Source organism: Esox lucius, chromosome 15 (assembly GCF_011004845.1).
Source record: "Esox lucius isolate fEsoLuc1 chromosome 15, fEsoLuc1.pri, whole genome shotgun sequence".
In the NCBI taxonomy this organism is placed as follows: Eukaryota; Metazoa; Chordata; class Actinopteri; order Esociformes; family Esocidae; genus Esox; species Esox lucius.
In genome coordinates, this window is record NC_047583.1 from 28,327,833 (window position 1) to 28,340,000 (window position 12,168).

The 12,168-nt window shown below is 44.1% G+C and overlaps 1 protein-coding gene across 3 annotated transcripts in view; it reads left to right on the forward strand.

The window, feature by feature from the left end:
- aqr (aquarius intron-binding spliceosomal factor) overlaps positions 1-12,168 on the forward strand; it is a 57,155-nt gene that overhangs the window by 27,076 nt on the left and 17,911 nt on the right. For all 3 annotated transcript variants that reach the window (XM_020054158.3, XM_010878692.4, XM_010878693.5), the window contains exons 29-31: positions 777-964; positions 1,557-1,728; positions 9,538-9,708. In XM_020054158.3, the coding sequence (XP_019909717.3) occupies positions 777-964; positions 1,557-1,728; positions 9,538-9,708 (531 nt within the window). The remainder of the gene's footprint in view (positions 1-776; positions 965-1,556; positions 1,729-9,537; positions 9,709-12,168) is intronic.

The window sequence follows — 12,168 nt, forward strand, 5'->3', positions numbered from 1 at the left end:
CTTCACCCCAAGAATGAATGTGTACATTTCGGGATAGTTGGCCTGTCATATTGGGGTTAGTGTTGTCAGAACTGAGATCGATTGTCAGGGTTGTTTCCATTAAGCCACATCAACCTGTCTAATGATCTGTCAACTCATACTGCCTGTGGCCGTACCACCTTCTGCGTGCGTGGTAACTAGAATCCACATTCCCCCGGTCCGTGATTTCCCTTCCACTGCGTCCCTTTTGGTGATTGAATCAGGCTCGACATACAAGCCTTGGCAATATCAGGTTGGTCTTGGGTCAAACCCTCAATAAACTCTTCCTCCTAATCAGCAGCCGCATCAACAGAGCGAACTCGTCAGGAAGGATCAGCTCTGGCTCTGTTTCTGTCCTACAACCTCTCCTGTTCTGCAATCAGAGCATTATTTACCGACCAGATAGATGGAGCTCACAGTTCAATCAGAGCATTATTTACTGACCAGATAGATGGAATTCACAGTTCAATCAGAGCATTATTTACCGACCAGATAGATGGAGCTCATAGTTAAGTCAGAGCATTATTTAACGACCAGATAGATGGAGCTCACAGTTCAATCAGAGCATTATTTACCGACCAGATAGATGGAGCCACCAAGCTTGCCAGCTAGCAACCAGGCAGAGATAAGAGAAACGAGGGAACTGAAGGCAAAAGACCAGTGTTGTGTGAAAAGACGCGCAGGCGACAAGGGCCCTTTGAAGTGCAAAGTGCCACCTTGGGCGAGCTCTGACCCTGACCTGTCCTCTCCCACCCCAGAATCCCGAGGACGGCTACAGCAGGCTGAAGCGTTGGATCATGATCGGGGACCACCACCAGCTCCCACCTGTCATTAAGAACATGGCCTTTCAGAAGTACTCCAACATGGAGCAGTCCCTGTTCACACGCTTTGTGCGCCTGGGGGTGCCCACCGTCGACCTGGACGCCCAGGGGCGAGCCCGCGCCAGGTTGGTCAGGAGCACTGCGGGCAGCGAGTAATATGGTTTAAACCGCTCTAGCCAACGTTTTTTGTTGTTGTTATCTAATCAAAAATGAACGTTTGAACGTAGGAAATGCCCTTTTCTAGGGTCCATTGAACCCTGATTTTGGCATTGTTTGTTACACGGAGAACCAATGTGTGACTGTGGTATTTTAATCTTCTTAAACGCATGACAAGACAGGAATAACTAGTCAGTTAGCCAATTAACCCCCCCTGGCTATGTCCATGATCCTATAGTTGCAAAGTAGCCACTGATACACGTGAGTAGGTTAACAGCTTCCTGGTTGATTGGCTTGACTAATCATTTGCGCCGTTGAGTGGACCGTCACTGGCCATGTCCGAATACCTGTACTTGCACTCTCAATTCTAAATAATAGAAGGTTTTATAGCACGTGGAATGTCAAACCTTTACTGAATATGTTAATGCTTGTGCTTTTGTGGCACTAAAACCATGTGAATGAATGGTGAATCTCTTTTAAAGCTAACATGACATTCTCTGACTATAGTATTGAACATTAAACCTCTTTAGTACCTTAACGTGGTTGTCTTTCTCTCTCCAGTCTATGTAACCTGTATAACTGGCGCTATAAGCAGCTGGGGAACCTGCCCCACGTACAGCTTCTACCCCAGTTCCAGGCCCCCAACCCTGGCTTGACTTTTGACTTCCAGCTAGTCAACGTGGAGGACTTCAATGGAGTCGGCGAGTCCGAGCCCAACCCTTACTTCTACCAGGTTAATAATACAAAATGCACGCAGAAGCGCTCTACAAGCATCCCGAATGCGCTTGAGTACACACACACAAGCAATTCACATATGCACACGCACTCACCACAGCAGCCGAGTTGCGTTTATTGTTCACAGATTCATTCATTTTTAACCATAATGGATCCGGAACAAGGCCAGATTATATATTCATTACCCGGGCTAGCACCCAGCTATCGCTGGAGCTAGCACTGGAGCCACTCAGGACGGACTAATGACTTTGTCCTTCAGACTAGTAGCCAGATTGTCTTTCCTGAAAGTGGCTCAGGCTGGTGCGATGGCGTGCGTGCGCTCCTGAAGCAACCCATTGTCGGTTAAACGAGGAGCATGTGTTTCTCAGACTGTATAGATCACATGAGCACCACACACACACACACACACACACACACACACTTGACCTAGGAGTAAAGTGCTGAAAGTGGCCCACCTCCACACACGCACAAGTTCACGTACACACACACTCTTGGTGAGATCAGAGTGGTGTATTGGACACTGGAGAGGCCGTAGTGCCCAGTGTTCGGTGAATGCCCGTCGCAGCTGTGCAAACATTGCTGCCCCCCCCCCACCACCCTCTCACTCCAGCCCAAGTCACTCCATTAGGCACTAGCAACAGGAGACCTAGCCAACAGCAGCCTATCCCCCTGTCTCTTTAGCATGGCTCATTTGCTAAAGTACATTTTGGTTAATACTCCAACCCCTCAAGCTCATTGTTAGTGCCCCTGGTTTTCAGTCACACTGGCACTGTTCTGAAATGAGCCTTAAAAGGAAAACATTCCTCTTATTTCTCCATGTGTTTTAGTTGTGAAATGTCCGTCACAACACAGTATTAGGGTCCTGTAAAATAGGACTTACAAAACGTGAATAGAATAGAAGTGCATATCAAAATAAAAGTGTTAAACTTAGTAGTAATAGTATTTGTTTTGGGGCAGAAAACTGCTGGTTTTGAAAAATCGCAATGAACACAGCGAAGTAGCAGAAAATATTGTTCTGATGTGTGCTCATAATATGCTACAGAACCTTTGGCAAGCTTTGGAAATACTTGGCAATTCACAGTATACAGGATAAATGAGTATACCCCTTCAGGAACAAACCCTGCTGTCTGTCTTTGCAAATAAGTCACATTTTCGTTTCCTAAATGATTAATTGTTCCTGCAATTCTGGTTTATCAGTTTTCAATGGAACATTTCAATGCTAAAAAGGAAAATCAGAATTTCTCATCACAATTTTAAAATGCCATGTTGCAAATGTGTACACTCTTTGGAAGGTTACAAAATAAAATTCAATAAAAGAAATGCTGGTGTTATTTAAGAAATGCTGGTGTTATTTGAGGGCAATTAATCTGCAGATCAGCCTGTTGAACCATCAGCCTCAGACAGGGGTAATTAGTTGCCAGTCAACAGTGGTACTTAACCCACTGAACAACGCTCAGACTTGATGCTGACAATGGCACCACATGGGAGAGAAATATCTGGAGACCTGAGAAAGAGAATCATTACATTGCACAAAAGAGGACAAGGGTACAAGAGGATTGGCAAATCCCTGTTATTTAGTCGGAACACAGTAGTAACGGTTTTTGCTGAGATGAGTGCAGGACAGTCGCAAAGCATGTGCCTCGGAGCTGGCCAAAGCTGTGGAAAGCTGAACTGGAGTGATCGTTTCATCTCACACAGTAAGACGCACCCTGCATAGAATTGGATTGTGTGGTTGTTGTCCAAGCAGGAAGCCACTGTTGAAGCCAAAGCACATGAAGGCACTTTCAGCCTTTGCCAAGGCCCATGTTGACAAAGGTGAAGACTTTTAGGGATCCATATTCTGGTCCAACGAGACCCAACTCCGTCTGTTTGGATTTGATGGCTTCTGAAATGTCTGGCGTCGCAAGGGGGAGGAGTACAATGAGAAGTGCGTATTCCCCACAGTGAAGTATTGATGTGGTGAGGTTCATATATGGGGATGTATGAGTGCTAAAGGTGTGGGGGAATTGTACTTCATTGATGGCATAATGAATTTGCGGATGTACTGCAAAAGATGAAAGAGATGCTGCCCTCTCACCGCACCCTGGGACGTAGGGAACTTTTTCAACATGCAACATTCTTCCAAGGTCACAGCTGCATTCTATAGAAAGAACAAGGTTTAAGCGCTGCAGTGGCCCAGTATGTCACCTGACCTCAACCCTGTTGAGCACCTGTGGGGAACTTTGAAGAATAAAAGTTGTGCACCACTGCCCGTCAAATATCAAGGAACCTGAGATGGTTATCGGCCTGGAGTGGGACAGAACAGACGTGACAGTATGTCGGAACCTTGTACACTTGATGCCAAGAAGGGTCAGTGCCCTCCTAAAAAGTAATGGAGGGTTCACTGAGTATTAGACTTACATATGTAGAATTTCATATTCATTTTTGCAACCCTTGATTTAAGCAAAGTTACCTTAGTTATCTGTTTAATATTTATACTGTTACATAGATTTGTCCTCAATAACTTGGATCATATTTCCATGGATTGTAATGATGGTCATTAAGGAATGTTAATACATATTTATGTTCAGAAGGGGTGTACTCATTTATGTATATTGGGGTGAGAATTGCATTAGACCTGGGATACGATATTATCCCAAAACCATAATATTACGGTTCGATAATATCGCATGTTGTGTTTCATTATTCACTTCTAATTATTACTTTATTTTTCTCAGTAATTTCCATACGCATAACAGACATTGCCAAAATCCACTACATTGTAGTTTATTTTAATTTCAAACATTTATTTATTCAGATGAATATGTATTCGATCTCGTGGACTACTTAACCATATGCGTACACAGTTTAGATGCAGTTATTGAACAAATAGGAGCCAATAAGAAAATAAAACCACATGCTTGTAATACCTAATTATCTATGAACAGTCATTCTGGTTCTTCCCACACTGGTCAACGTCTGAGTGTCCAGGGACGATGTTTACGTTGAAACAATATTGGTTGTGTTTAGACTTTCCTGTTTTTATATATTCCCAAAATGCGATCTTTGTGGCAAAGATTAAATACCCTTGTTAATCTTTGCTACAGAGGCTGAATAAATTGTATACATAAAATAAAGTGTGCAGAGAAAGTAGACCAATCTTTCATTCACTTCTACAACCTCAACTTAATTATGCAAATTCTGAGGAATCCAGCATTCTGAAAGTAGACCACAAGCCGATGCTGGCACAAACTTGGGCAAACGATTACATAATCATTAGAGAGCAACTTCAGATTGTCTATTAAGATCAAAATTACCGGAGCAATGTGCTCTGGAAAGATTGGTCAAAGTTGGAGCTGTTTAGTGCAAATTAAACAGAAAAAACACATACCAACCAAAACCATGGAGACTGAGGCAATATGGTTTGGTGCCGCTTTATTCCGCCAGGGACTGGCCAACTTGGCATCGTTGAGTGAACCATTAATTCTATATTTTACTAATGAATTCTTAAAGGATGTGAGGCCATCTGCCAATATGCTGTACCGAACATGGATCTTGCAATGGAAAGTTGCAAAGGCAATATTTGAGAACACACCAAAAAAGCTAGACTTAGATCTCCCATCTACATGTGTTGGAGGCATGCAAAAAAAAAAACTCAAGCATGGCACGGCTGAAGCCATACTGTAAAGAAGAGTGGGCACAAATTCCTCCCAGTCCATGTAAGAGACTGATACACAAAGTTATTTCAGGCAAAAGGAGCAACACCACATATTGATGCTAGTCCTGTACTTTTCTGCACTATGAAATTGCAATTAATAAATGATTGCATTGTTTAATAATTCGGTTTAATTAGTTAAATTATGTTAGTGTTGAGGATTTAAAAAAACATCCATTAAGGGCTTCTGTTAACCGGATATAGCCGGCTTTTAGCCCAAAAACAAAAGAACAGCTGGTAAAATGCTGGCAACATTTTTTGAAAAAAAATAAATTTACATTTTGAAAGCTTCCAACACATCCAAACTACCCGCAAAGACCTCATAAGGGAATTCAGTGAAGTGAACCCTAACTGGGTAAAACTGGCAAAGATTGCCTTCTTTATTTATCAGGGAGCCCAGAGAGAGGGGATTCTTTCTCCAGAACTAAATAAAAACGGCCTTAAGATTGTGTTATGCGCGTCGCCAGCTGCTCGAATGACCTGGGCTGTCTCGATTTCCCAAAAGCAGTTGCTACCTTTGAGCACGAAAAGATCCACCACAAGCACTAACATGCTCTGTTGAAATGCTAAACAACCCTGTAAAATTAGAACATGGTGCACGCTGTGAAAACAAATAAATCGTATCTTGTGGCTCACGTTCCATAACATCAGCAGCGTAAAATCTTCCCTCGCAAAACATTGGTGTCTAACCAAAAACATCCGAGGCTAGATACCCAGAAGACCTGATCTGGTGAAACCCCTGGTTAGCCAGGTTGATTTTCAGATGGGCAAAATGACTGCCTCTACAATATATTAATTACATTGGCCAGCACAAATAGCAGTGTTTTTTTTATATTTATTAGGCAGATTTTAAAATGTTCAAACAGCCTGTATTTATTGGTTTGTTAGCTATAGGTGTATTTCTCTGTTCTAACACTGTTTAGCAGTAAAGAGGCAATGAGAAATGTTTTGCTCTCAAATAAAACCTATGTTATGTTATTAGGGCATGGTTTTCTAATTAATTTCTTCTTATGATCGTCTTGGCCCGCGTCTGAAAACAATTACATGTAATGGCATGTCCAGGAAAATAATATGTTGCCGCTCACCTTTGTCCAGCGACCAATTTACCTTACTGAATCCCTGATCCAAATGTCCAAACATATACTAAACACTTCCCAGTGGGTTCCCTGTTTCATAAGACTGTTTTTATCAACTCGCTCTGGTAGGTTCTAATCATGTCATATATATTTTTTGCTGTGATTAAATATATTTGTCACACCTCCGTTTTCAATGGGAATCCTGGAAGCCTGGTAATTTGTCAGTTAGTTGATTCATGGAAAACCTTTCAACCTCTGTTTGTGTGTGCGCGTGTGTGTGTGTGTGTGCGTGCGTGTGCGTGCGACCGTGTGTGTGTCTGTCTGTACATTGCGTTCTCCGTATGTTTTGCTCAGCCCTAATTCTACTGTAGTTCAACTGAGTTCTTCTGATTCTTGTTCCTTAAGGGCTAGAGAAGTGTGCCACTACCCCACCCCCCATCCCTTCCTTCACCATCTCCCTGGCTCTCAGCCACATGCCAGTCCCGGTCTGTTTAACTCAAACTGAAGCAATGGGCTGAGGCAGCTGTTGCCATGGTTACAGAGATCTCTGGAGTTTGGGCACATTAGATCACATTTGTGTTAAGCAGAGACACGAGACAGGCAAGGCATACTGGAGATGACACATACATGGACACGCACACAGATGTCTGCTCTGGTGGGTGGATGCGTGTGTGTCTTATTTCTCATGCATGTGTGTGTGTGTGTGTGTGTGTGTGTGTGTGTGTGTGTGTGTGTGGGCTGCAACAGGAGGTGAAGAGGTTTCCTTCTGACCCAGGTCATATGTTACCTGGTTGTTCTGGCCAAACGCCACACCCACAAATGTTTCTTCTCTGCAGTGTGTCTTTTATGCAGTCCTTCTCCAATGATATCTCGAATGTGAACGCCCTCCTCCACCTACCCCCAATGGATTCAGGGTAGTAGATGGTTGCGGCAGGCTTTACTCGTGTCCATGCCAAGTCATTCTGGTTCTTCCCACACTGCTTTTTCAAAGCCGGTCAACGTCTGAGTGTCCAGGGACTCTCCCATAGCCCTTATGTTTACCTCATCTCAACACACAATAAAATTTAATAAATACACACTTTATTTTTTGCATGTGCTTCACACACACACACATACACATACATACACTCGCAATTGTGCTATTCTAATAGGCCAGTTAGCCAGTCTGACGTAGAATGTCGTAGTGCTATGGAAATGCGTTGTAATGCTCACACGTTCCTTCGGGTACCCTTTTTTTGAATTCCTCATGCAATATCAATGGGGCACCAACATGCCTGCCAAGGAATGTCCAACGATGCCCCGCAATGCGGAAACCACATTGGCCAAACTCTCCCAAAATATCGCTCCAGGAACAGCAATATATACCATATGACAGTTGGACAGAAACAAAGCACGCAAAAAACGTCTGACTAAATGGGTGTACAGAATTTGGAGTTGATCTTGCATCTAACTGAAAGGACCTTCTTGAAAGAGCTGGTAGATGTCTATTTTGCCCTGAACATACCAGGATGTAAATACATCTTATAAAATGAGTTAAACTGCAACTCCATGGGAGGACAGATAGGGTGAGGAGGGTGAGGTACCTATTTATATGGGAAAGGATTGTAATGTTGCCCAACTACCTAATGAGGAATAAAACCATTGCATGAGTTGGGCTGCCCCATAACAATCTGGGTAATTTCAAAAAGACCACCTTTTATGGAATATACACGATTCATTAATCCAAGTAAATTATAATTATGTTATGGGATCTCCCCCTTGTAGTACCTAGTTGGGTTATGTGATTTCCCCCAGGGTGATTCTGGTCGATTAGCATTGCTCCTTGAGGCTTTCCAGCCACTCAAGGAGCAAGCAACACAGTTCAGACTTTGGAGTATGCATCCTTTCTATTCCGATTGGTCCACACAACTAATTGGTTGGGTTGTATTATAACACATTTGATGTTTTTGAGTTTTTTGTAGTTTTAATGTCATTGGTTTTGAGCCTTCTGTTTTGTAAATGTTTTTTAAGAAACCTAAATCAATTTTGACATCTCTACACTACTATGGAATCTTTCTGAGGCTGTTGTATGTAGTCATGTCACATGAGTGGGTTCTGTTTGATTTGAGCCATGTAAATGGAGGTAGGGTGTGCCTAAAACAGTGTTGGTGCAGCGTTTTGATGGGACTGCAAGGCTGGTTGTCCGATGGGAGGCTTGCTTTAACCAGCCATAATTGAAACTGGTTGAATAAGTGTTTTTTTAATTTCATTTTGGAGACATTTGCGGAGCAGAGCCTTCCCTGGTGGAAGTATCATCCCCAGGGTCCAGTGTTGTATAAGAGTGGTGTGTGTTCATGTGAAGGAGAGTTGGGTGCGCGTGTTGAGAAACATGCCTCTTTAATAGCCTTTCTAGATTTGATCATCCAACAGCGGAACAGTATTCGAAGGGCCAGTCATCGTTGTTAATGAGTGTCTCCCCTCTGTTGTTGTCCGATGAGGCTGGAGATGTGTTCCCACTCCAGTTAATAAACCTTCCTCTGGGCACTTCATATTTCCACACACCTAAAAAACGTACTTCACTGTTCGGTTTGAAAAGTAGACCTAACCAATGCCTACCATCAGACTTTTGGTTTTGTTGTCCCTCTGGTGTGACCCGAATCATATGACTACTCCCAGAAATGAGTGGGCCTGGGAAATAAAAAGCACTGCGGTAGGAACGACAAAGGAAGAGGGGCGAGAAACAACACGGGGAGGGGGAGGGGAGGCCATCTGCTGTGGAACAGCCGTGACCTGTATCCGGGAGAAGAAGGGGGATGCGCCACTTTGATCCTCCAGATCCTCTTTGTTTGGTGCACCGCAGACAGAGCCAAGGCTCCAAGGGGCCCGCCGACGGCATGGGGCTCTGTCGGTCGGTGCACACCTGTTAACGCGTCATGTTAAAAGAAAAACCTGGTCCGTTTTCCCATCCCGCGTGTTGTCGGTCCGTTTGTCTGTGTTCACGCGTTTCCTCAGTGCTCATATTTCTGTTCTGACCCCCCCCCCCCCCGTTTCCCTGTAGAACCTGGGCGAGGCTGAGTACTGCGTGGCGCTGTACATGTACATGCGTCTGCTGGGTTACCCGGCCGACAGGATCAGCATCCTCACGACCTACAACGGACAGAAGCACCTCATCAGAGACGTCATCAACCAGCGGTGTGCGGCCAATCCCTTCTTCGGACAGCCCAACAAGGTAAGGACTTATAGCCTGATCAACCACGCACCGCCCAAATAATTGAACAATGACCCCTTCAGCCGGCTGGACCGCCAACGCGGTCGCGCCACCTGTTATTCGGCAGCTTGTTGACCTGTCTGTTTCAGGCGCCGGCAACCGGTCACCTAGTGACCGTGGTGTTGACTCTACCACTGTACTTTTACTTCAACACCCCCAATGTGCGCTTGACACTCTCTCGCAGGGGCCTTTCATCGTCTAGACACTTGGCAACTTGCATCCCTTTGTTCTGATGGGTGAGGATCTTAGCCCTCACCTCCTTCCCTCTTAGTTGTAGATTGTTACCAGCCCGTCACTTCAGAGTGTGTGTCCCATGATCAGGTTAGGCATTCAGCCCTTTCTCCTTTGACACAAAGCGACCTGGTTATGGCGCCCCCATTGGACTGTTGGGAGTCTTGAGTCTGGTGAAAGTGAACAGTGTCCTGTGTTATGGTAAGGGTTTAGGCAGTGTTCCTGCTGTCATTCCTGCTGTAACGAGGTTACGCTCCTAGATTCCTAGATGTGTACCATGAAGCTGTGTTGTTGTAGCAGAGGGGCTGAGGGTCATGAGTTAGTCTGGCCCACAGAGAATTCACTCCTCTCTGCATTGCTGGCAAACAGTAGCTCAATAATTAGCGCTACATTCTCAGTTGCTTTCTCTGTCTCTCTCTGTCGTTCTCTCTTGTTCTCTTTCTCTTGACAATTATACATGGGGCTGTAGCAACCAATAGGCATCTGGTTCACCTGGATCCGAGTGTTAAAGAGGGGTGTCGTTTTTGTTCTGAACCCTGAATCTCTGGCACACTTGTTTTTACATTGTTCCAGATTGGTTTTTATTTTTGACCTGCTTACTAGGTGGTTTACTGTTTTGGGTGAATTCTTCTGTTCTCTTATGTTTATATTTGGAGCGCAGTAGTGTTTTTGTGAACAAGGTGTGGTGGTCTTGCCGAATTCTTTGTCAGGGGCTACTAAATTAGTTGTTTGGAAGACCAGGCAAAATTGTATTCGAGGACAGGGGTCTGTGGATTTGTTGGGTATGTTTGAGGGGATGTTGGCGGAGAGATTGAGGGTTGAGTTTGGATACTATACTCTGGTACAGTTCATAAGTGTACAATTCTAGTAAGTACTGCAGCTGTTGCTCTTACATTTTTAGACACACTAAAGCCATTTGCTGTTTTCAACCTGCTAATTATGTAAATGGGGTGAAAAAGCAAATAATAGCAGGCAGATTAGAATGAGGTGACCATCTGCAGAAATACAGTGTGACACTGTGAATGTGTGCCTGCCGAGAAATCATGACCTCTGACAGTTCCCTCTACGGAGTTCACATAACTAACATAACACAATGCAAAATGTTAAGCCCCAGGGAACACCCATACATTCTTCTCTCTCGTCCCCTCCTCTCCCTCCGAAGTCTTCTTCTGTGCTGCTCTGGGAAAAAAAGTGAAAGCATTCTGGCCAAATTTGCATGGCATATTTGCCTGTCATGTTTCCACTGGGCGATGCCAATTGGTGGGTATATTTGAGGTCTGTGCGTGTCAGGGGTGGGTGTTGGGTGCTGTTGCGGTGGTAATGGGTGTTTACCACTCTAGGAAGATAGTATATGAACAGACATATTTGGATGTCTCACTCTCTTAGAAAACAAGACACATTGGGGCTGCACCTGTTCTATATAGCAACAGGGAGTACTAAATATGTTTTGGTCCGATTGTTTTTCAATCCCCTTGCTTATAGCGGGAATTGGAGTAGGGTTTGGCTAGAGGGACTCAATTGTGGTTTACACTTGGAAATAGTGGGTTAGAATGTGTGGCTGGCGGGTTAGAATGTGAGAACGCAGTGAGAATTTGAGAATAGGGAGATAAGAATATGATAATAATGGGCTAGAATAAGTGAATAGTAATAGAAATGATTTAAAAGCTGTGTATGTTGCTGTCCTGGATTTGTCTCAGCACTCTGTATAATTGATCCTCTCAGGAGAATGGAAGTGTCCTGTCTCTTGCAGTTGGGGTACACATCTGGCATGCTCAATCTCCTGCCATTGAACCTCCCATTCCGCACCCATGAATGGGTACTGTGTTTGTACGTTTCTCTGGTAAAGTCCTGAACTGTCTGCAGTGCGGCAAGCATGGGCTGACTTGTCCTAGTCTGGACTAGGGGCTTCTACCTTTAATCGGGGCTTCATTGCAGCAGGCTATGTCTTTGAGGCCTTCAAATGACCTCTCCAAATGTAAGGGAAAATATTATCAAGTAAATTATGCAGGAATGCTCTGGTTTTTCCTTATGTTTGTTCACAAAGAAGTCCTAGATTCTTTGTTTCTGGTACTCTTAGACTTATTCTTTTATGTAGCCTACATTTCTGGAGTCATACCTCAAGTCTGAAAATACTTTCCATGTCTTTCCACAACATAAGGTGGGCATGCTATTGACTTATTTATCGTCATG